The sequence below is a fragment of the Meleagris gallopavo genome, chromosome 5, assembly GCF_000146605.3.
Source record: "Meleagris gallopavo isolate NT-WF06-2002-E0010 breed Aviagen turkey brand Nicholas breeding stock chromosome 5, Turkey_5.1, whole genome shotgun sequence".
Taxonomy (NCBI): domain Eukaryota; kingdom Metazoa; phylum Chordata; class Aves; order Galliformes; family Phasianidae; genus Meleagris; species Meleagris gallopavo.
This window is the reverse complement of record NC_015015.2, coordinates 5,234,108-5,259,702: the sequence shown is the minus strand read 5'-3', so window position 1 is coordinate 5,259,702 and position 25,595 is coordinate 5,234,108. Positions and strand designations below refer to the sequence as shown.

The following is a 25,595-nucleotide window of genomic DNA, read 5'->3' as shown; positions in this document are numbered from 1 at the left end:
CCTGAGGTTGGCAGATTTAGGGGTAGCCAGGGAGAGGTGGGAAGAGAAGCCTCAGTCGTGTGATCTCTAAGCCAGCAGCAGAACTGGAGGCCATGAAGCTGTATCAGTAGAGTCATGTGCTCAGTCTGATTTGTTCTGCAAAGAGACAGGATGACTTGGTCCCCAGAGACATGTGATAACAGAACTATCCTACCTGTGTATAGTAGGGTAAGAAAAAAATAGGGCTCAAGATGGCAGAATAATATGCTCAGAATTGAGGCTGTTTTAGAAAAGAAAATCATGAAAACAACTCTTTTTTTTTCTCTCACATTTCCTCTGCCACAGCTGTGATGTGGTATAGGACTGGAAATGTGGTTCTAGCTAGAAGCACCAAGGATAGCAAGAATGGGAGGCTTTTGTTTGCTTGTTCTGCTTTTTAATGAATTTCATCATGTATAAAAATAGAGAAGAAATGTGGATAGCCTTCAAATCTTACAATAACATTTGGCAAGTACAGGGGCTGGGTGTGACAGTGGCCGGGCTATAGAGTGTGAAGGGGAAGTGATGGATGTGATTCCCTCTCCTGGGCATCCCCAGCCTCTGCAGGAAGGAGAGCACAAACAACCCAGAATGAGCGGGGACCCTGCTGGGCACAAAGTGAAAGAGGCCAAAGGAGAGACTGTGCTGGGATAATGTGGCTGAAAGCTAAGCCTGAAACTGGGATCCCAACAAACAGCTCCTCAGATGACAACACTGATGCCCCATCTCATAGTAGCTGAAAAATTTGGGGGTGAAAGTGAAGTTTCTTTTGTGGATTAACAACTAATATAAGGGTAGGAAGCAGAAAGTGGCAAGAAAATGTAATTTTCCACAGTAGATGATTAGCTGGGGTGTGCCACTGGAACTGGTGTGCTCAACATGCTCATAAATGGTCTGGAAAAGTAACTGAATAGAGAGTTGACAGTTTGCTGATGGTACTAAATCATCCACGGCGAGGAATGTAATTTGCTAGGAAAGAGCTGAAAAAGATCTCTTGATATTGAATGCCTGCATCATAAAATTATAGATGAAATTAAATATCAGTAATGCAAAGTAACTCACATGGAGAAAAATGCTCCTTCTTGTATATATACGCATGCAGTGGTGAACAGTGAGCTATGATTACTCAGGAATGAAATCTTGGTGTTATTGTGACTAGCTCTCTGAAAATGTTAGCTCAATTATTCAGGGGGCAAAAAAGAAAAAAAAGAAAACAAACAAAGAAAATGCGAAATTGTTAGGACAAGAATAGAGAACAAGCCAGAAACATTGCTGCATTACTGAGTACATTCACAATGAGCCCACAGCTTGAATGCCACATACAGTTCTGGTCCTCTTGCATTAAAAGAATAAAGTAAAAGCTAAAAAGATGCAAACAAGGCACAATGGGGGTGATCCAAGATGCTGGACTACTTCTTCAGCAGACGTGTCTAATTAGGGCTGGACTCCCACATCTGCAGAAGACATGGCAGAAGGGAGATGTGAAACAGGTCAGTGAAATCACATGTACTCTGAAAAAGAGAACAAGGGAAGAAAGACCTGTCAAAGACAAAGTTGTTGCTCCTGACAAAGAACTTGGGGGCTGGTGAGTGTAGGAGGTAAGGAACAACTGCAGACATCCCTGGTTTGCTCCTTCTGAGCCCCTGTGCTGCTGCTGCAAACACTGTCAGTGCATATAGTGCTTCACTAATTCCTCTACAGTGCTGGGGTGGCATTGGGCTGCAGAGGAACCAGCTCTCTTTATCAGCCTTCCTGTAATGATGCTGCACTCAGCAGCTCTGTGTTGCTCACATGCCTATTGCCACCAAAGCTAGGGAGGCAAAGGAATACTAAAGCCCCCTTTATGCAGGGGGAAACTGGAGGTTTGTAGATGCCGTGATCAGCACTGGTGGGATTTGCCCTCCATTTCCAAAGTGGGTTGCTGTATTCAACATCCATGTGACGCACAGTGAGCTCTGCAGGCTAACATTATTTAATAAAGGGTTTAATCCGTTTGGGTATTACTAATTCTGATCTGCTCTCTGCATTGCAGTCTTCCAGTGCCTTGTGGCGAAACTCATTGCTCTGAGGCATAGTACATGAAATCAGACTCGCCTGGTATCATTTTTTCAAGCTCTATCCTAATCAGAAAACAGAAGCACTTGTTTAAAATGCTAATACTTAGTGCAGTTTAGGAACAGCTGAAGTGACAGGGCAGGTCAGACCGAATTGCACTTGCCACAACAAGCCCAAGTTGGCATGATGTGTGAGATGCTAATGTGACCTGTCACTTTGGGGCCCATCTGCTTCTGTCACTGATCCCAGGAAAGCATTGTCAAAGTGCAAATGGATGAAAGTAGCCTGTAGAGATGACTGGGAAACCCAAACACTTAATTCTCTTTCAGCCACGGCCTTCGAGTTAAAAAGTGCCTGTGCACTGAGAGCTCTTTTATGCCCTGAGGTTACACATTTAAAATACAAATAAAAGTTATCTTCATTAGCTACAGAAGAGCAGGACCTGATCAGTCTAGGGAAATCACTGGAAACAAGATCTCCCGAGCTCAGCTGGATTCCGAAATATATCCATCTGCTAACAGGTATTGGAAACTAGAATTTCAAACACAAAGTTTTGTGTATTTTTCTAAAGTACAAGAGGAATCCAAACAACAACAACAAATACTTCCAGAAAAGCCCATTTTTAAAATGGGCTCTACGAACCCCTCCATTTCCTAGCTCTGGGAACTGTGCTGTGCGGACCCTCGTGCTTGCCCCCTGCCTGCTGTCTCAATGCATGATTCCTGAAAGCACTCTGTCTTCCAGGGAGCTGCAAGCTCTCTTTCTGTTCTCTGTGAGCTTCTGAGAGGCTGGGAGAGATATGCTGCCAAGCTCAGGAACAGAAAACAGGGCACAATTTTTTTTGTGCCAGAAAGAAGTGTGATGCTATTACTAGATGAATCTTGCCAATGACATTGGTCCAAGACTGTTGTTGAGCCAGAATATCTGTCCTGCCAGAAACCAGATGATCCAGGAAAATGGATCTTTCCTTTTACTCTAAGTAATAGCGAGAGCATGCACTGCTCCTTGGTACTGCTGTTTGATAATTAGATTTATATCAAGCCCCTGTGGGTTTCCTGTGCTCCTGACACAAAGAGATCCTTCTCTTGACCATCCAAAGCACGAAGGCACTGAATGTCTCTACACAATGCCTTTCCCTGCAGATGTCAACAGCTGGTAGCCTCCCTCGCAGCCCACTTATGCTAGAAGCATGCTGGGGCTTTAGTCCTACCTTCTGCCAACTGAGTGACTGTCTTTGGATTAAGGAAGAAAAAAGGAAATATTTCAAATGAACTTTGATATCTGAGGAGCAGCAGCATGGAGTTGTTTGCATTCCTGGGGATTATTAGGATAACATTCTAGCCCAAGCTGTGTGAAGGAGACCACTGTGGCTACATACATGAGGAAAGGCAGGAGGACAGTTACATGAGCTCCTTGTACTGCTATATGGAGGTAATTGCATTCACTGAGATTGAATTTAAAAGAATGAGCTAGATGAATGGCAGCACAGTAGGAACTGAAGGTATCAAGACTAAAACACAACCTCTGCTCAATCATCAAAATCAAATCTGTCAGGCATCCTCCTTGTCCATCTAGGTCTCAAAGCCTCAGATTCATGTAAAAAGGTGTTGGCAGATATGACTTTAAGCTAGCACAATTGTAGGCCTGCTCTCACACACTCTGAATCTAACCATTTTGTGATTAACACAAGCAAGGTATCACCAAAACCACAGATTGCAGAATATGCAGTCTTTCAGCCTCAAATTTCATGTTCCATAGTAAATGAGATACTACCTTTTCCAGGGCTGTCCTTTAAAAACACTTATAAAACAGAGCTCAGGATCTGAAATCAAAACTTAGGCACTCCTGTTTTCTTCTAGCACTATTCCAGCCTTGATGACCTCAGAGATAAAAATTTAAACAAGCCTAGCAAGAGCCAAAGTGGAGAGATTTGCCATGAGCAACACAGAATTACATTTGACAGCCTGAAGGATAGCTACAGCACAGGAACAGTCAGGTCAGTCTCAGCCCATCATCATATCTAAATGTCTCCCTGATGCCCTGACTGAACCAAGTGACAGCAGCAATATGAAGCTGTGATAAATCACTAGGCACTAGTGGCCAATATGAGATTGATGGCACTCAAAGAGCTGCTTGGTAGTCATGAGAAAGAAGCTCATGGTCTTTCAAAGTCTAAGGAAACTCTGAGGAGGAGGAGAAGCTGAAGATTAATGTGGGCAGCTAGCAGATGGGTGGCTGCTGTCCCAGAGATGGCACTTCATAGGTCTCCCAGTTTTCCTGGGTGTGTTTGGCAGCTACATTATGTGTTATTTTCCTTCATAGTTCTTACCGACCCTGTTTGCTGCAGGCATTCTTACTTATCTGAGCAAACTCTTGAATAGGAAAATGCCACATGCCTCTGTGTGTGTAAAGAGGAAGGTATTTGCAAGGAAGTATTTGAAATATGTTTCAAAGATCAACAAAGTTCATTCTGTTCACCCAGTAGGCTATGGCGAGGCACAGCAGGACTTAGGTTTAGAAGCAGATATTGCCCGGCTCTATCAACTTTTAAGCTGTGCTGTGTGTCAAGGGGCAAGGCCTTTGACTCACAGTCTGCTGTATGGCCCTAAAAAGAAGGTGGTAGGAGAGGCAGGAGCCATTTGTGAGATTCGTGTCATATATCTGGTAATACTTTCATCGATCCTCCTGAAACAGAATCTGCTATTTCTTAGGGACCCTGTGTATTTAAGAGCCTGCTAGCTGTAGCTGTGAATACAAAGAATGGAGAAAGAATTGTAGCCTTTCCGCTTTCACAGTTATCGAAACCAGAGAATTTTATATGGTAAACTCCATACTATTAACATACAGTCTCACCCAATGTTTTTTTGTTGTGCCAGCTCCTGAATTGTCCACATGTCACTTCTCAACCAGCAGGCCTGCTGGATGCCACTGATAGTTTGCGATCCAGTCATTCACAATGTACTTACTTTTTCCTTGTTATCCATGGTGATGGCAATCTGCATTCTTCTCCCCCGGCGGAAAGCCACCAAGTGGTCTGTTTCTTCTTCACTCAGGTCTGGCACCCTGCCTGGACCAGGGAAGCACTCAGTGCGTTTCTCGCTGACAATTCGCTTGCCCTGGAAAAGACAGGATGAGCTTAACAACATCACCATTAGCCTATGCATTTCCCTTCCTGTACCCAGGTTGCGCAGGATCTTGGTCTGACAGAACACAAACAAGAGCCAGGTTTCTTGGTTTGTAAAGCTGTCACCCCAGATCCTCTAAGGGATATGTAACATTACATAGCCTTGTTTAACTGAGCGCATACCAGTAGGTAAGGTGGGATTACCCTATTCACCTTTGCAGCATGAACAAGGTTGATGTTTAATTCCAGACAGGTGAGCCAGCTCCCATTTTTGTCTTTGACACAAATAGGAAATTGTCCTCTCACCAAACAACATGTCGCAGCAAAATGTGAGGCTGTATTGGAGCAGAACCTGGAAGATGAGATAGAAGGGAAATAGTGGTGTTCTCTCCACACTTGTCTGCAACGCAGCTACTACTCTGAAGTGCACCAATCCTTGATAATTTGTCATCTTCACCATCATTGTGCACCTGTATTTCTGGAATAATTTATTCAGCAGAAGAAAAGTTTAGAAAACAGATCTATAAATCCTCAAACGAGGGCAGTTTACCCCTTTCAGATATTATTTCCAGCTGTTCGTATCAGTTCATGCATCTTTAATGCACGGATTTACATCTGGTTCTTATTTTGTTAACTATCCTTGTAGCCAGTTGAGCCATTGCCAGTGCCCTCAGCCATCACTTCCACAAAATAGTACATCTTTTGTGCAAAAATACATATTTTTTTCTCATTTAAAAGTATCATCTTTTGGTTCCATTGTGTGTCTTTTTTGTTTATGCCTGGCAGGGAAATGCAAGACTCACTAAGTCATCTCCATTTTTACCTCTGAGCTCTTTCTTTTCTACTCATCTGAATGATTTCTCTGCTTGATCTTATCTGGGTTCACCCCTCAGAAGCATCCCTCTCTAAAGGATAGTATATTTTCTTCTGATTTTCTCCCTGGACTTCTACAAATTCCAGACACTTGATTTCAACAGATCTCAAAATCTCAAAGGATCTCAAAATCTCCTAGAAAACTGCTGTGAAACGTGGGAACTCCTTGTTGCTATGAACTTGTTTTCAAAAACAAACAGAACACACTGACCTCAGATTCATATGGAAGTCTTGGAAGCATTTATGAACTTGCCATGAAATATGATTTCAAGATGTCTTGCATTAGCCTGATCTTCACTTGGCTCTGCTAGAAGTGCAGATGTTAGCATGGAGGCAGCCTTAGTGTAGACAGCCTCCATAAGCAAGACCTTTTTTATTGCTTGTCCAGTCATCGTGCTTCCTAAAACGCGAGAAAAGCTTTGAAGGCAGTGGAATATTTTTAGCATCAGACCTGCAGCCTCGTGTTGATTCTGCTTTCGCATTGTGTAATTTTGCTATCTCAGCAGAGACTGTTCTTGAGTTAATTCAGTGCATTCAAGTGAAGGAGTGGGTCTCTATACTGCTTTAGTTTCTGACTGCCAGAGTCCTATGGATATGCTGGCATTGTTCCCTTGAGCTCTGGTCTCAGGTTCTAGCTGTAGCTTCTAAGAAGTTTTGCTGTGCTTAGTAGCACTCTAGCTATTTCTACTTTTTTTGAAATAACTGAAGTCATGACTTGCATTCAAAGAATCTGCTTCCAATCTGCTCAATGCCCTTCTAGCATTTGATGTGTTGTTCTCCATGTTTGCGTCAGTCCAGCCTCCTCTTTTGACTGCTGCCATTAACTGAGTAGACATCCATGAGTTACTCCCAAAAATGCCAAAATCCTTTTCTTGAGAGAGTAAAATTTGATAATCAAGAAAACAGACAACCTTTTAAATATGGAGTACAACTGTCCTAGCATCTACCATGGTTAGGCAGCCATCAGTGATCAGAGGATGTTGGTTTTTATGAGCCTAACAGCAGTGATGAAGGCAAGCAGCAGACCAGAGACTATGGGCTTCGGGAGAGCAGGTTTTGGCTTGTTTGGGTAGCTGATACACAGGATCCTGAGGAAACAGTCTTGAAGGAGAAAGGAGCCCAAGAGACCTGACTGGTTTTCATAGACAAATAGATAGAATATAATTAAGGACTTCCTGTTGTGCAAGAAAACGCAGGTGTGGTAAGAAGCAAGAAGGGAGTTCCTACTTGAACTTAAATTTGCAAAAGGAGTATGTAGGAGGTAGGAAGGGACAGGCTCCCAAAGAAGAATGTTTTAGCAGCACTTGGGGATGCAGGGATGGGGTTAGGAAAGCCAAAGTTCAGCTGGGATTGAAGCCAGTGAGAGATGAGTCAGCAAGAAGGACTTCTGTACGTACATTAGCAATGAAGAAAAATGTTGGCCTGGGATGCAAAACGTGGAGAGCAACTTAGTGCTACAGAAGTGAATAAAGTATCTAGGCCTTCTCTGCCTTAGTCTGTTGGAAAGATTTGCCAGACTTCTCTCAGACGTACTCAAAGGACAAGGTGCAATGGACTTGGCGTAAGGAGCCTGCTTTGGTGGAGGGGTTGGACTAGATTATCTCTAGAGTTCTCTTTCAACCCCTACAGTTCTGTGATTCTGACACGAGCAGCCACAATGGCAGTAGTCAAACATTTGAAAACTGTTGCCCAAAGCAGTTGTGAAATCTCCCAGTGCTGGAGAGTTTCAGAACTTGACTAGACTCAGCCTCGAGCAACTGAAGATAACTGTGAAGTAGAGGCATGCTTTTAGCAGGGAAAAGGACTAGAAGACCTCCAGATGTCCCATCCCACAACAGTTTGGGTCCTAATATTGTATTCCAGCTTTTAGACTGCCTCAACTTTGAAGTAAAACCTGTTTAGGTGTGTACATGCATGTGTACTTAATACAACTTAATGCAACTTAATGTGTACAAATGCAAAGTCTGTTGAACAAAACATGTCTGTTTTGTTCAGTGTGCAGCTTTTATACAACAACAGCTAGATAGATAGTACAGACCAGAATTCAGGATCAGACAGCCAGAAAGCTCACAGTGGTTAGGTCTTAGCCTTTAAAGGTGCCACTTAAGTGGCACCTGCTTCTGAATGACTGAGTCGCATAGTGTCCAGAGGTGACATATTTCTGTTGCCAGAAGTATTGGCCAATTAGAACACAGGATGTTTTAAAACTAAAATAATACTTCAAATCCTTTTCATATTCTGTAATTCATGTATTTTATTCCTAAATATCACTGAAAATGAGACTAGAATTAGAGTGGTCGGCTTCCTGTTTGCAGTCAAAGAAACCAATGTGGCTTTTCTTTATGCTACTGCAAATCAGTACTAATAGATATAGGTAAAAAAAATAACCTGAATAGACTATCTTGCCTGTATTTCAGATCACAGAGTTGGACTGGATCATTTGAAGCTATAAATCTCTCTTACCATCCCCTTTGGGTTCATGGAGCAACATCTGCAACGACAGTAGTATTCTTAGTGTTCTCTAGTCTCACTCATGTTGGCAGTTGTGCTGAGATGACTTCAGAAACACAGAATTAACATGGTCATTTTAGGAATATACTGTTCAATACTAATGGGCAATGACTCTGTTCTTATCTTGTGATAAACACAGGGAAAAGAAGTTTTATTTAACTCTTCCTTTACAGACTATGTAAACAGCTATCTCTTATTCAATAGCTTGCCAAGTTATGCTAACAAAACTTATCTTCCAGATACATGGACAAACATTTCCCATTGCAATGAAAAGGATAACTGCTCTGAAAACCTAAGCATTCCTACTGAAACATGATCCCACAGCTAGTGATGATAGAAGTAGAAAACATCATTGTGTGTGCTTCACAATTCCCCTTTATAAGGGAAATTGAACAGTTTCTTATGCCTTGAGACATGGAAGAAAAGTGCTTAGCAGCTTTTTGAGGCCCCCTACATATTACTGGTCCACAACTTAACTACAGCAATGCCAGTGGAGTCACAAAAGGGACGAAATCAGCCATCCCTGCTATGGGAATAGGTGTGTGCAAGACAGATTTCTCTGTTTTCTCCTCCCAAACACCTTGTCTTCTTCTTAAAACCTGTTCCTTGCTTATGTCTGCTGGGAGGAGGACTCCAAAAAGAAATCTGGGCAACTGCCCGAGGCAATCTGTAAAAAAATTTTCTGTGAAATAATCTCTTTCTTTTCCTCAGCTTCTGCTTCCCTGGCATCAATCCTCAAGACAAGGAAGCTGCCCACTGCTACTAAGGAGCTTTGCAGACCAAGCAATGCACTACTGCTTTCTCAGTAGGCAGAGATGGCATTCTCCCACTATCATAGCAAAGCTCTTGGGAATCACAGAAATTACTCAGTTTAGACCTTCAGAATAAGGCTGAATCCTGAATGACTAATGTATTTGGGGAAGAGCTGAGAGCTGCTGGGAACCTCTGAAGGCAGCAGGATACATGACGCCTTGCAGAACAGGCACTGAACTACTTGCTGTCCTGCCTCCCTGCCCTAGTTCTAGCATGATTCAGAGGCTGAAAATACAGTCTGACTTTGCTTTGGAACGTTTGATTTGCTCAAGCTGGTAGTTGCTTTGTTGCTGAAGCGGTACATTACTTCGTTATTCCCGAGAAATATCCTTGCTCCAGGTATAATGCTGTGTTTCCTGGGAAATTCAAAATAATACATCTTCCCTTCTTCAAACCCTGAGCAGGAATATACAGTAATATCAGATTGTACTGGTGAGGTTAATTAATGAAGATCTGGGCTGTCCTGTCCTAAACAAAGAACCAAAACGAGATGTTTAGCATACTAGTTAATGTTTTTTATATTAAGAAAGTAAATCCAGTGATGGCCAAGCAGACTAATAGCAAGCTCAAGCATTAATTCTAGCCACACCCAAGCGCTCTTTTAGATGGCTATCCAGGTGGCAATGATCTGTCCTTTGAACAAATAACATGGTCACAAATAACTCTACCCAGGGATACTGAGCACTAGGTGGGTATGGCTGAAAGCTGGCTTTCCACCTGCTATCTGGGAAAGTCCTTCCTGAGGATGGATACAGGCCAGGAGCATAGACAACAACAAAGCCTCTACCCGAAAACCTAAAAAAAAAAAACAGTGCAGAGGAGCTTGTATCCAAATACAGTGGATGAGACTGATGCTCCAAAGTGTGTTACTGGATTTACAGGTCATTAGATACTAAAAATCACAGTAGGAAAGTTGGCGTGTTGGCAAAGCCATTAAACCCTGCAGTTTATTGAGCAGATGGCAGAGAAGACTGAGAGGCTGATAAAGGAAATACCTATTTAGCAGAGCTGTGATAGCTGGGCATAAACAGGAGTGGGAGACCACTGGCTTTTCTAGCAAATATCTTTTCCTCCTCCCTCCACGTGTTATTTTTAGCTAAGATGGGTTGCCTGAAGGCACATTCTGCTTAACATGCCAACACATTTTTTGCTTGTTTACTATTTTAAGAATACCAGTGGTTTCCTAGATTACTTGTACCAGATTGGGAAATCCAGGCTGTCAGTGGGCTACCTCCCAGAGCGGGGGATGTCAGATGAGGAAAGAGCCCATGCAGAGCCAATGGGAACAAAGAGAAGGGCCCAAATGGAAAGCAGTGGCTGTTCAGTGAAAAACTGTAATTTGAGAAGTGCCCCTCTTGTGTCAGAGGCATGCAAAGGTAGATTGCAAAGTTAGTATTAAAAATGCCCATCTGAGGGGCTGTCAGGAAAAAGAACAGATAGCAAATACAGAGGTCTGTATTTCCAGAAGAAAAATCTCTGAAGTCTATTCATTAGCTATGCTGGAAAACACTGGTGCAGAGTTTAAGGCAGCAAAATGATATAGCTGCCAGTGTTCTATGCTAATATAAATCCCCACCTAGGACTTGAGTTCTGATCTGTAGATTAGGAAAGGGCTTCAGGGGACTTAGGCTGTCTGCGAGAGCCTTTCACTCTGCAAATGTAATTGCTTCAAATATAAGTCCTTCCCTCCCTCCCTCCTCAGCTACATGGCTATGAGAAACCTTGGAGGAAACTCTGAAATATTTCACTGATAAATTCACTTGGTAATGAAGGTGGTTAGATGTCTACGTACCCTCTATCCTTAGGGAAAAAAAAAAAAGCATTTCTCTCTTTTATATCAGAAGGTGGTTTGGTTCTTATGGAATGTGATTTTCTTTGAAAGGGATGTTCTCACTACTGGTTATCTATCTGAAATGAAGGAAATGAGAGACCTCAGTCTCCTTCTGATAATTTATTCTGAAAGGTACATTATTTCCAAAATGATTCAGTTCCTTCAAGGTAACATATAATGTCTTTGTAACGGCACAGTGATTGTGGCCTATTTCTTCGTGGAAAGAAATGGTAGCTAAGTAAGGGAGAAACAAGGCACAGAATTGGAAAAATATTTTCAAGCTTCTTCAGATGAAGTAAATGGCTCTCTGCCCTTTGTTTACAGCCAAGGTTTTCAGCACTCCTACCCTAAACCTCCCGGGCAGCAGGAAGGGTGAGGTTTCACTTTATTACCCTGGGAATGTCTTTGGCTTGGACCTCCCTTCAAAAAAGCCCTCTCTGATTTTGTGGGCCAAGCACGTTGCTGTGCTTAAAAGAGGCTCTACGGGAGCAACATTTGCTGCCACTGTTTCCTTTCCACTGTGCTGCTGTGAAAAGGAATGGGCTGATCTCCTCCACTCTGGTGTGGACGGTTGAGGATTGATATCCCCTTCACACCGACACAGTCCTCACAAAAGAGGCTGTGCTCATCTTGGCATTGTGTCTCCAGGTATTTCACTGGTATCTTCTTAGTGCTAATCAAGAAATGGATAACATTGCTTCTTGTACTCTCCTGGAACATATTAAATGGTGAGAAGTTCCACTCGTAGCAATAATCTCCCTCCAGAGACTCACTAAGTAGAGAGCTTCCCTGTGCTCCTACATGCATGTATCTGTGCATGCAGATAATACAAATTTCCAGTTACTGTGGCATTTCTGATCCTTGTTTCTATTCATCTCAGTAGCCAAACCCAGTAACTCCAGCAAGAATACAATCACTCCTCTGGGATATTCCAGAGGTGAAGCAAATAGAAATGTAAAGCTCACACAGGCACATACTTCCTTGGACATGCTGTCAATACTAACTGCCAAACTTTTATAAAATCCTTCCTGGCAAAACTGATAGGCCGTTAGGATCCTTTGATCACTATACCTAGATGAACAGACTATTTGATTGACAGGACCCCAGCAAGAATGTTCTGGCATTGAAAAAATGGATTAACATTTTCAATTTTTTCAATTTTGCTATTTCACAAAATGTTTAATTTTGGTTTTTATTCTGCATTTAAGATATTCTGGGATAGAGCAATGGGAAGAAATTATGTTGTTGTCCCCTTTCCAGGCACAGTGATAGAGTTAAACCAGTGGGATGTTGGTGACCCAAGTGAGCAACGAGATGACTGATCTCTCAGAAAGGTCTGTGCGTGGCTGGTGGAACCACTGGGAGGTTTAGAAGGCCTGGGGGCTGATACCAGTGAATCAGACATGGAGAGGAAAACTCAAAGCATGGCAACTCGAGGTGAAGACTGAGGCTGCGCTAGGGAGTGAGAAAAGGAGTGAGAAGGGAACTATTCCCTTCAGAGATAAGGCAATGGGGGACACGCTGAGCAGAAAGCTCAGATGAGGAAGAACAGAAGCCCCTTTGTAAGATGGAGACTTTAGTGTAAGAGGAATCCTCTTCCTTGCTCACCTTAGCTTTGTTGTCCATGGTAACAGCCAGCTGCATCCTCTTCCCCATTCTGAATGTGAACATATGATCCGCTTCCTCCTCTTCCTCCTCTTCCTCACTGCCAATGCCAAATCCAGTGCTCACAGGGCAAGGGCTCTTTTTCTCACTCACAACCCTTTTGTCCTGGAAAATGAAGCACTTCTATTAGCAAATCCAAGCCTCTCAGTTCACCAGTGCACTCCACTTCCCCAAACACACCTGCACACAAGCGGGGCAGACCAGTTATGGAGTGATAGGCCTTGCCCTGGGAAAGCTTTCTGTGCATGGCACTGTGCTGTGACATTCCTGCAGAACAAGGGGCTCATTGTCTGCTCAGCAGCAAAACCCACAATTACAGTGGGTATGGAAAATCCTTTTCACTTACAAATCTGACATTTCAGACTAAAGTGCCAGAGTTTTATCACTTTCTGCAGCACTCTCAGATCAGAAAAGTCTAAGTCCTGATGGAGATTGCCTGGGAAGCCAAGAGGATGGCTCCTGAGGGTCAGTGCTCACCATCGAGAGGGCTTGGCTATCTTGTCCATAGTGTTCAGTCTGGGTAATTGCATCTTTCAGGTCCTGTATGAGAGAAAAATGTGTGCAACAGAGCACCTCCAGAGAAAAGCAAGGGCCGGGGTGTGGCAAAGTAAGCAAGGCACTAGCTTGGATCTAGCAACCCAAGAGCGCTGAAGATGCAGAAGGAGGGTGGGCCAGCTCAGTCTGGCTTTGGGCTTCCCCCAGGGGCTAACACAGGATTGGCAGGCAGCACACCGCCAGTAGGGGAGGATAAGGTTTGTCACATACAGATTTAATGCAGTCAGAAAGGATGTTTGAGACTTGTAGCATTTGCCTCAAAATCCCTATGTAACTATGGGCTATTTGATTGCAAGTACAAAGCCTAAGGAGATTGTGATTTCAACCATCCTGCGGGTATCTTCAAATGTATTTCTGATGTCTTCAATGGCACATACACAACCTACAAGTTCTGCCTATATATTTGCAACAGTGTTCACACCTGAGACTCATCCAGGGCCAAATGTAACTGTTCACTTACTCACTTATTTGCATGCTTGCTCATTCTGAACGCTTGGGTACAGGTGCCTGGGCAAGGCTGGAAATGAGTGGATCAGCAAACAACACTTTGGGCATTTTGAGCTTTTACGCCCTTATAGGAATGTTTAGGAGCTACGTTCCATGCCTGAAAGAGTTTTGCTCTGGAAGCTGTCTCCTTCAGCAACGCCACTTGTGAAGCTCATGGAGGCAGGATCGAAGCTTGTGGTGGCTTGTGGTGAAGAGGCATTCACTCACTTACATTGTGAGCTTTGGTGATGGTAATAGTGAGTCCATCTTGCTTGGGTTTCCTGGAGGTAACAGCCATTCCCTCCTGCTCAGCACGTTTTTTATCCTCTTCTATTTCCTGAAAAAGATATATCCTTATTATAGGCCTGTACCTGGCTGTGCGCAGATTTTGTTAAGTTCCTGTTTAGAATTTTTCCTAAATGGACACAGCTCCAGCTCTGAAAGAAGATCCATCAGTGTGCCCTCGGAATGGGTGACAGGCAGCTGGGACATGTGAAGAGCCTGGGACACACCTGGCCTGCAGAAAGGGAAGGCTCTGCACAGAAGCCAGGGTCTCTGTGCCAGACTGGGGTCATCATCTCTGGCCAATGATCTGCTCTGGCATCTCTGGCTGTGATCTGCTTATCTATTAGGCAGCTTCTTCTTGAAGCCAAGTAGTGGTAGGTAGGAAGGTAACATTTAATATGAGAGTAAGAGTTCCTCTTCCCTGTGTGCCTGACACATTCAACTCATTCCATAGATTTCCACTAGATACCATTATTTTTTGCTATGATCAAAAAATGTTCAGAATGGCTTTTCTGGTTTCAAAGGAAGTAAGTCTTTTAAGCAAAATCCAGCCTAGAGCACCACTGAACATTTTGGCTCTTGGTCCAAGACACAAAACATGCTCTTTGCCATTCTCAAGACTGCCCATCCAGCCAGCAAATATTAAGCAGCCCCCAAGCCCAGTGTTGATTGGAAAAGCCAAGAAAATATTCCAGGGAAGTCGGGAGGAAGGGAGGGATCCTTCTTCAAGTAGTACCCTCAGGCTGTTCTAGTCTGCACTGCTGCATGCAGACTCTCATGGAGAAGGGTAAACAAACCTAAAGAGAGCTCCAAGTTACCACAGTGTCACACTGAACAGTTCCTACAAGCCGGGCTGGATATCTTGTGCAGGTCACTGGGTAGACTCTTGGCCAAAGCCAATCAATCCAGGGCAAGAAAAATGAGGTGTTTTTCTCTCCTGTGAGCTCTACAGAAACATTGGGACTGGTCTGAGACAAGCTTCAGTCCATACAAGTGCCCCAGGCTGGGTGAGGACAGTTAGAGGGAAGACAAAGGCTCTCAAATGTCTCAGGGATGCAACCTTCTGTTCATCCAGGAGAATAAGCTTGAGGCACTGGGAAGGACAGAAGGGGAAGAAGACAGTGTGTATGAGATGGAGAGATGGGAAAGCTGTGATGCAGATGGAGGAAGAGAGTAGGGCGAGAAATGCTGCAGCAGAAAGGGAAGCATCAGTGAGCCTGGTTTCTAATCTGAGGAGCTGTAGCAAAGAGCAGAGTTTGGCTGACCTTCCCCAAACACTTTCCTACGTAATAATGTTATCTAACAAAGTCATCCCTCCACTGCTGACTGTCTATCTTCTTCATGCTGTGAGTTGTGAGGACTCTAAAACAGAGCTGAGAAAGATAAGAATCATCGTCTCACCTGGTATCTTCGTATAAGTGCTTCATTCTTCTTCCGCAGAGCCAGGATTTTCTTATCAAGTTCAACATCTTTCTGTTCTTTCTTTCTTAGCACAGCATCATCCACAGTGGCATCCTGAAAACATAAAGAGCAAAGCTTTTCTTGGTAATCACACTGACAGGACACAAAATAGTGGGGGGAGGTTGAATGGTCTTTTCCCACCATTTTCCCCTTTTGACCTCCATCTAAAAGCACACTGCATCTTGTAAATTCAATTCTTCCTGATGGAATTGACCTTTTCTACTTTAACATTTTTTTTTGTTCCGCAATGAGGTAACTGGAGTGAAAAAGCAATACCCCACACTGATGGCTACCAGTAACTCCAGAGTTACCACACCACTTAATGCACAAAGTAAATGACACCTCTGCCTGCTCTCAGTTCAGGTGCTCTCAGGCACACCCAGTGTACTCCATTTACATTCAGGCAGCACCTTGGTTACCACAGGAGATAAGAAATTAGATTTTAGAATTTTAGTGACAGCAGCATCTAGTGAAAATTAATGCTGATGGGTATCAACACACTGCAGCAAGGTGATCCATATCGTCTAGACTCTCCCTGCTGTTTACACAAAGAGCAAGGTGGGAAGTCTGAGATCTCCAAGGCACTACAGGTTTATTTTTAAGCAGTGTTTTTGTACTCTCCTTATCAGCATGGCATCTGCATGCTGCAGAGATCTCACATTCCCTCTCTTCTGCTCACAGAGAGCTGAGTAAGACAAAGTTGGCTTGGGGATAGGCACAGCCCACCTGCACCAGCACTCTTTGCAGCTCCAGTGTTGCCCAAACCACAGTCCCATCCCTAGTCTGGATCAGTCAGGACTGGCATCAGAGCATGCCCAGGAGCACTTTGGCTCCCAGTTAGCCCTCAGGGGCACTGAGAGGGACCTGCTGGGAAAAAGTTGGGCCCCAGACTTGGAAACCAGAATCAGACATTAATAGATGCTTAATCACAAATAGAATTGTTTGACATTTCTTGAATCAAAACCCCAGTAATCCTATCAGCCCCACTGCTGAAATCCAGAACAGCAAAGGCTGGGAATAGCTGTACAAGCAGGAGAGGTTTTTCCTTCATTAATCACAACATGGCAGGTGCAACCTCCTTCAGGGAAAGATACGTCAGTGTCCAGTCATGGCTGCTGGGTCACAGGATCTGGGTCTGACCCTCGCCATGCCCTGGTGCCTCCCTGCCTGTGATGTCAGCCAGTCTGTCCGGGGTCTCACCTCGAGCCAGCCAGTGGACTTGCAAGGCTAATTCCTGGGAATAGAGGGCTTCTCCTGCATTCCTACCTTTTGCCTGGTCCTAATTAGGTCACCAGAGGAAAAACTGGAGGTCCAGAGAAGGTGCTGTCAAACAAAGCTCTTCCTCAACTGAGAGAAAACAAAGTGAGAAGCCTAAGGCTTGAAGACTAAAGAGTAAAACCACAAAGCAATAGCCCAGGGGAAGGAAAGCCTCTGACTCTGCTCTATGTTGCCAGCTGTTCATGCCCTTTATCCAGTACTTTACACAAGCTCCAACCTCCTGAATATGTGTGTGATTGCAGCGTGCCTGTAAATCAAATGAGGCAGAAGTTAGGTACTGTGAACCTGAACCTCGATTTCATGATTCTCATGTAGTGGAATTAGCATTTCACCAAAATGAGAAATGCATGGGAATATCCTACAACCATTTGAGAAAGCGGGATTTTAGCTGAGCTGCAGGAATGATCTCCTTAATGTTATAAGGCTTTTGGCTGCCTCGGAGATGGGACACCAGGTGAGAATGAAGGCACATTTGATCTGCTGGCCCTTTGGTAATGGATATGTTGTGGTTTCGTCCTGTGCTGGTGCAGAAGCAGCAAACTGGACTCCTGATGGCCCATGCTAATGCAGAAAATAATCATAGGTAACATATAGGAATTTAGCCAGAGCATCACTGCTCATTCAAAAATGTTATGGGGCTCCTGGGAGCCAGATCTGCAAATCATCTGCTGCTGTACATGGCCAACACATGCTTTCAAAGGAAGAGATCCAGCTGCTGAATCACTATGCATCCCAGCATTGCCAGGTATTCCTTTCAAAGGCTTTACATGAGAACAGAGCTAATGACATTTCAGCTCTGATCAAGCAAGACTTGTGCTTGAACTTGACCACCACTGCAAAAAATAGGACCACAGATTGGGGCAGAAATCTCCCTGCATAGTGTTCTTTGGAGAGAAGGACTAAGAGTTGAAAGTGTGATACCATCACAGAGAAGGGGGTGGGATGGATGGATGCAGATGTTGTCACAAACCAGAAAGGGGAAAGATAGGAAAACCAGTTTGCACAAGTACACTTTCAATCATATCACCACGATGGTATTTTATCAGTGCTGATTTAACAGCCCTCACGAGGACTGCTCTGCCAGGACACAGGAACACATCCGTGTTCAGGTGGAACAATAGGGACATTTAAACCACACATTCACCCACACATTCTTCTGCTGGACAATGGGATTTTGTTGAGGTCTGAGGGAGAGCTAAATGCACTTTCCTATTGCCATCTATCATTCAGGTACATGACAGACAAGTAGATTGTACATGTGGGTGGATACACTTTCATGGCCATTTTGCAAGCCTGATTAAAGCTGAATTCCTGTGTTTACCAGAACAGAAGCCATTCTGTGAGCTCTAAATTGGCAGGTTCGGTGTTTGCTGAATGCTGGGGTGTTGGCTGCTTGAGGGTGGGATCAAAGTAGTGCATGCCCTCAAACACACCCCTTTCATCCTCAAATTGCTTTGAACAAGGGCTGACAGAGCTGCCTGCTCAGAAAGAATTTAAAAATTCCAGTAGAGATTGTATTTGTGCTCTTCTCTTTTAGCAAGCAAAAGATGGCTGGGGCTCATCCATTGTATAGTTCAGCCAAGTCAGCGTTAGCTCAGCAGCCAGTGCAAGCCAGCCGATAGCGAGGACATGCCCTCTTCTTTGCTTCTGAAACGAAACTGCCACCCCAGCCCTTGCTGAAGCTGGTGTTTGGGGTGACAAGTGGCTGCAGCATGCCCTCCCCAGAACAGAGCTCTTCCGGGGAAGTGAGGTGCCCGTATGTTAGTGACAGGAGTGTTATAAATGGCTTTGGCAGAACGGACGTGCGATGGCTTTGAATCAGAAAGCCCAATGCTTCCAAGAGAGCCAGGGAGAAGGAAGGAATGACCCCTCTCTATCACAAATAAAATGGCAGAAGATGAGATATGGGAAGCGAGTGCCTTGGTGCTTCCATTAAATGCCGACACCTCACTCTGCCATACGCCCATGGCTCGGCAGCACACACACATGCTGCACAGCTCCCCAGGGGCTGGAGGGCTGCCTCACCCAAGGCTGGTGCTGCGTGCAGGATTTTCCTGCAAGCTCCTACAGCTGTCTGCTTCTGCAGCGAGAGACTTTGGAGGCAGCAAGAGTGGGAAAGAGAGAGACAGAAGGTGGGGGGGAGGGAGGAGAAGAGAAGAGCAGGGACCTTAACTAGTACTCTTCTGCATAAGCAAACGCATCTGCTCTTTTTAAGAAATATCCTCTGGCTTGACAGCTGCAACCTTTGCCGGGATAGGCAACATCCAACCCTCCGTGGGTCTCTGTTATCTGTACTCACCTCCCACCCACCCAGGAGGTACAATGTCCTGAAGCAGCCACCACAACCTGCCCTAGAGATTGCCACACAAATCCCAGCACCCCACATCCACGTCCTGGCACCCCCCCATGACGCAGCACTGTTTGTTTGCTCCCGGTGCCTGCTGGCAGGCGGGCGAGGAATAAAAATAACAAAGCCCCAATCAGCGAAAGGCCACCCCAAGTGCAAGTTGTTTCAGGGCCTCTTTGGGTATGGACCCCACTGCCCGCGCCCTCCTGGGACCCACAGAGGCGGCACTCACCGCTCGGTGCATGTCAGACATCAGCAGCAAAGCCCGGCGGATTCCAGCGCAGAGCTAAAAGAAGAGAGCCATCAGACGGCCTTTCTCAGCACTGGTTGCACAGCATACAAGATCATGTTTTGATTACAAAAGCCTCGTCTGGGCTCCCAGCCAAGAGCGCTGGCTGCCTAATATACCAAGCACAGACAGGGTTCTGAGTGCCTGTGTCCTCCTCTCCAATCTCACTCTCTTTTTAAAAGAAACACTCCCCCTTTTCCCCCCTCCTGACTCCTTTTAACTTCCTGATGCCACAAGCCCTCGTTCAAAGTGGGGAAAGCTTGGTGAACAATGACAAATGGATCAGGCAAACAGCTTGACTTCATTTTGTGGCCATTCATGGGGTGGTGTTATTTGCTATGCATGGCTAGTTGCACGCCTGGCAGGGAATTGGGGAAATATCTGCGGTCCTGAATACCTTGTCACTGCGAGTACATTCATGAATCTTTACGGGAAAACAAGTGCCAGATTTGCCTTTTTCTCTTTATTTTCAGTCTTCTCTGGGAATTATTTTTCTACTTTTAAAATGAGTCTTTCATTCAGGAAGGGAGGAGAAGCGATGCTGTGGGTGGACATTGTCAGCCAGCACCACGATTGGCATAAAGCACACAGTCAAGGAAGAGGGACCCTCAGAAAGCCCTCAACTGAAAGCTGCCAAAATGACCGCAGAAGAATCACAGAGAGGCTTTCTGAAAATAGGCAGCATTTAGCTGCTGCATCTTGGGTTGCTGCACTCAAATCCTTATCTCAGACCACCTCCTGGCCATGTGCTGTGTCCTTCCTCTATGCTGATTTAAGACTTCTTCTTTAACCTACAAGATCCAGAAAGAGGTGAATGGGAGTTGGAAGAACGTAGGGAAATATTCTATCGCTCAAAAACTATCACCCACCCCAAACTCAATAACACTTCTGCTTTTATATTGTAGCATGAAGAAACAACAGGCCCACTTCTGATACATAACCCCTCTAACATATTTAAATAGGTCAGCCACTCACAAAATCCAGAAAGCTCAACCCCAAATCCAGCAAGGTCCAAGGGAAGCCTTCAAAAGACTCTGAATAACTTTGAATCTGGCCCCTCTTCTGCACTTAGCTTTAAATACTGGATATCAGGACTACTAAAGGAATAAAGGAGGAGGAAACATGGCTTAGCAAAAGTGCTCAGAGGGAAAGACTGACCCATATTAATTAGTAGCTACTACAATGATGAAAAGAAATTTAAAGCATTTCCCAGCCAGTGCCTCTGGATTCAGGCTTGAGGAAAGAAATGAAGACATTCCTGTGGATAGTAACTCCAGAGAAAGACAGAAGAGCATTGCTAGAGCCCAGGTGATTAGCAAGAGGTTTGTGATGGACAAGGCTATGTGCAGGTGTGGAGCCATGCCGAGCCCTTCCTTGCCCTTGGAACCCACTTGAGACAGAGGGAGCTGGGAAGATGATGCTGCCTTGGATTTCCAAGGGTCTTTGTGACAGCAGAGCGGTGGCCCATTTTTTGTTGGTCTGGGGGCCAGAGGGAATGGGTCATGTCTGGCAGATGCTACTGGGTTTAGTCAGGGAGCAGAAACACCTAAGGAAAATATTTCTACTCATGAAAATGGCTCATGGAAACATTTTACCCAGTGTTGGTGCTATAGCCTGTTTATATGGTAGCAGCGTTTCTAAGCTCAAGGAATCCACACACACCACCAAAATGTGGGTCCAGATGAACACAGAGATTCACACAATTATCCCAAATACTAAGGCTAGGCTGCTTGCATAGCACAGGATAAATGTCTTGTGCAGTGGGGTGAATCACAGTAGCTAAGGGTGCTCATCATGCCCAAGTTGTCAGAGCTTGAGCTAAGTGCTCACAAGCAGTTTCTACAGGCCACACCACACCAGATACTTACTGTTACCGATGGTGTAGCCAAGCTCTTCCAGTCATAAGCAGTGGTATGAGCAGGCCCTGAAATACTATTCCCTTTGCTAATGTCTGGAGAGCTGCAGTTTCCCCCAGGGCAGCGTCAGCTACTCTGCTGTCCTGAGCAGAAACAGCTGACATTTCTTAGTTGTCCCTCACCTGGACTGAGTGGCAAAATTGATAGGCATCTACTTCTGCATCATCATCTGAGACAGAGAAGAGGATGAGGATTCTGTTAAAGCTGTGGACACTGAAACCTACGGGCAAAAGGGACCAGTCAGAGGAGCAGAATCTGCAGCTTCAGCAGTGGGGCAGAACAGGCTGGTTTGGGGACTTGTTGGTGCTCTCGGGACTCTCACGGGATGTACAAAGACAAATCCTATAAATATGCTGAGATTTATGGCGTTATATGCATGCACATATGTTTGTTTATACATGGTGTTATGGCCAGAAAGAGCTGCAATTACACCACAGCCATACTCAGCTTCAGGTCTTTCTCCATACTGCCTAGAACTCTGCTTTGTTCTTACATGTGTGTCATTCCTGGAATCAGTGATGCCTTACCATGGGATCCATGCCCACCACAGGTTAAGGGTGGTCATCCAGAACCACCACCCTGACCCTGGGGAGCACAAAAACGCACCAGGAAGGAGAGGATGGTCCCCAGTCTTTAGTTACAGTGAGAGGGTTGTGATGGATATGGGACATTTTGGTGGCCGTGCAGGACCTTAGGACACTCTGACACCTGTTCACATGAGCACACCCACCTTGGTGGCTGAAGCACATACTCTCTCAGGCAGTCGGTGGCAGCTATTTTGCTGCACTTGACGGAGTACTTCAGAGAGTGAATGTATATTACACCCATGTGTGACAGTAAGGATGTTTGGAGAAAACAGGCTAATTACTCATGCAGAAATTTGTCCACCACCCCCAAGGTAATCCTTTTATTCTTCTAAAATCACCAGAAGGCCTTTAATAAGCAGGATGACCTCTTTCTAAGCTGGTTTTATTGTAGTCTGGCTGCTGTGAACTGGCTTGTTCCATCTCTAAAGCCTACTCAGCACAGAAGCCACAGGGAGCACCCAGCATGGACACTCCAGATTGCCTCTGTGGTTTCCACTTTATAGAAAGGGGATGTATCAGATTTGCTAACTATCAGAACCCTCTGAGAGAGCAATCCCTGTGATGGACAGTGGTTTGCTTTCAGAAAACCCTGAAATCAAGAGAAAGTAAGGGACTTGACTGACTGACCTTAAGTTTAGCCTCCAGGTGCCCTCACAGAAGCCCTGGTCTCCTTTCGGGGCAAAGTTTGCCATTTTCTGGGGCAAAATAAGAAGATCAGAGGAATGAGCTGTCCATTTTGTGCTCACAGCTATGAAATAATTCCTTTTTCTAGCTGTGTGCTGCAAAGCCTCTCCCTAACCTGCTTTAGCACAAAAAAAAAAACCTCTCTGAAAGTAGTTGACAGCGGTCTACAATCTCTCAGCTCTAGGATAGCATTTAGCAGATTGCAGATTGTGTTGCTCCACATTTGACAGTAAGGCTGTTTGTCTCTTCTCCATCTCTCTGCCTTACACAGACTTTGAAGAAAAGAATCTGATCCCTCTATTAACCCAAATATGACTATCACAAGAAGTATTCCTGGCATGCTTTTATCTGCCCTTCCAACAGTTGAAACCACCTTGCCTTGAAATCCTCTTCCCTGTTTCTTTTGCACTTTGTGAAAATCTTCCAAAGTCACTTAGTCCCATGCTGACACTCCTCCCAAGTGCACTGTGCCCAACTTCACCTTGGCTCCCTTCCATTTTTTGCACGACTGCTATTTAGTCAACAGATGGCACTCGGTAACTGCTGGGAGAAGTGGGAGCCAGCTGCCAAAAAGCCCACTGTAGAAGTTAATCTGCCTTCTCTGGGACGCTGCTTGTATGTCATGTATTGAGACTGCAGATAAGGCACATCGCTCTGTTTCAGAAGCACCACAGTGTGCTGCCACATGTACCAGAGAACCCTCAGATCATGCTGCCCGAGGCTCCTGAGTGGAATCAGCAACCCTTTTCCAGTCCTATTGAGAACATGCAGATTATCAAAGGAGAGGTTGCTGACAGCCTGGAGGCATTTTTCGTACCAAGCACAAAGCAAAAACTTACTTGCAATAAGCAAACTCCTCCTTTGCCTCCCTTGCTCATTCCTTGCTCTGGCCCTTTGGCCAGCTGTAACTGCAGGATAAAAAGGAGTTAGGCTGTTCCTCAAGCCAGCCAGATGAAAGGTCTGCATATTCCCTAGACTGGGAGGAGATATAAGCCAGAAATTTTAAATGGGCTTTAGTTGGAGAGTCTCACGAGGATCAAAGGACTGGTGAGACATTAATTTTGAAATGTATCAATATCCAGAGAAATCGAAAACTACTGAAGACAGTTAAAGGATATAAAAGCAATTGCTTTCACACAGTGATACCAGTCACAACAGAGAAACCTCTCAGAATGTGCAAATCAGCTCTGTTCCTACTGAAAGACAATTTTTTTCCCCTCTTTTCCCCCTCCCTGCACATCATCCCAGCCTGCAGGCTGCCGCTGCACATCCTGTGGGTAAGTTTTGAGCCTACCAGTGTTTAATGCCATGAATAATTTGTGCTGTCACAACCTGACTTGACATCTCCCACTCCTGGAAAACTTGTAATTTTTCTGTAAAGTCCCTGAAGTAAGCAAAGTAACAAGAAAAGGAGCTGGTCTCTTCCCTCTTCCCACTTCCAGACATGCAGAGCAGGACAAAATGCAGGTCTGCTGACCCCATTTGCATCTCCAGCCTTCAGATGTAGGACATACAGGCCAGGCTTGGGAAGGATGCCAAGATGTGACAAGTGGCAGGAAGAGCCAGTCAAACAGGTTCTTTTGATCTTTTATGAAAATACAGTCCTTGTAGAAAGCAGGGAGAGCTGCAGAACAGCAGCCAACTCGCCCTGGGTGCAAGGTGCCATCAGCCAGGGTGTTTCTCCTTTTCAGCACATGGTTTGAGCCCAGAGCTAGGAGGACATGGGCAATTCAGTGGCCTATAAATTGTAGTGTGCAAGGTGCAAATGAGAAAGCCAATATTCAACTAGCTCATAATATGGTCATGTGTGCCTGCTGAACTTTACAGTGTCCGACTTATTTGACACAGGGCTGCTTCAGGGCTCCACCAGAAGCAACATTACTCACTTCCAGACCAATGCAGAAGGAAAGAAGTGGCAAACTCCGTGGCTGTTTTCCAGGCCTCTCATCTCAACCAAGCTGAATTAAAACCTAACAATCCAACTCATTTTGCTTTGCCAGCAGAACTCAAAAGCAAACTCTAGAGACCAACTTCGGCTTCAGGATCTAAACTGGATTGAAGGTTCTTCATGGACTCCAGCAGCGTCACATCACGCTGATGCTCTATGGGTTCAACTTGGACTCAGCAGGGAGGCAGACTTGCAGAAGGAGAAAGTGCGGAGCAGAGGTGACTTGAGAAGGGAGGAGATGAAAAGAGGAGACAAGGTGACAAATATTAAAGAACCAATTCAACAATACTCTCCTTGGGTGAAGAGAAAGCGTGGAGGTACACTAAGTGTTTGCAGACATTTGCTGTGCTATATCTGTCTGACTGAACATGGCCCTCATGTGTCACCAAACTCTGAAAAATACCAACAATCCATACTTCACCAGAATGGAAATCATATTTTGAGAAGATGAACTAAAGCCTAGCTGGAAACGTTGGTCTTTATCCTAGCTATGGTCATAATTTGAACCACGTTGGCCTTGATTCTCCCTTTGCACAATTTTTTTTTTCTTTCTAAAATAAATAAAGAAATAAAGAAATAAAGAACAATTCCTGTCATTTTGGATAGATGCCTTTTTGTCTCTATCCCCCAGCCTTTCCATCTCCAGTACCCATATATGTGACTACATTTCCAAATTAATGAGTACTTCAGGGAGCTTTCTGGAACCTCCACTTGAAAAGATTTCCTTCTGGAATAAAGGGTTTCTGTGTCCCTTCTCTCGGGCTGCAAACCACCCTGACCATGGCTACAGTAGTAAAGTATGGCTTGCCCCAGCTGCTTCCATCAATTAAAGACCCCTGGACCATCAGATGAAGGTAGCAGGAGCCAAA

General features: G+C 44.8%; 1 protein-coding gene across 2 annotated transcripts in view; it reads right to left on the bottom strand.

Annotated features, from left to right (window-relative positions):
* Nucleotides 1-19,730, bottom strand: part of CCDC9B (coiled-coil domain containing 9B) — a 42,988-nt gene extending 23,258 nt beyond the window's left edge. The window contains exons 1-6 of one of the 2 annotated variants that reach the window (XM_010710851.3): nt 19,535-19,730; nt 15,618-15,731; nt 14,164-14,268; nt 13,368-13,430; nt 12,834-12,995; nt 5,040-5,189 (exon numbers count right to left, since the gene is read on the bottom strand). In XM_010710851.3, coding sequence (XP_010709153.1) covers nt 5,040-5,189; nt 12,834-12,995; nt 13,368-13,430; nt 14,164-14,268; nt 15,618-15,731; nt 19,535-19,555 — 615 coding nt within the window. In that variant the 5' untranslated portion in view covers nt 19,556-19,730. The remainder of the gene's footprint in view (nt 1-5,039; nt 5,190-12,833; nt 12,996-13,367; nt 13,431-14,163; nt 14,269-15,617; nt 15,732-19,534) is intronic. The other variant, XM_010710852.3, reaches the window with a different exon arrangement.
* Nucleotides 19,731-25,595: the final 5,865 nt, after the last annotated feature.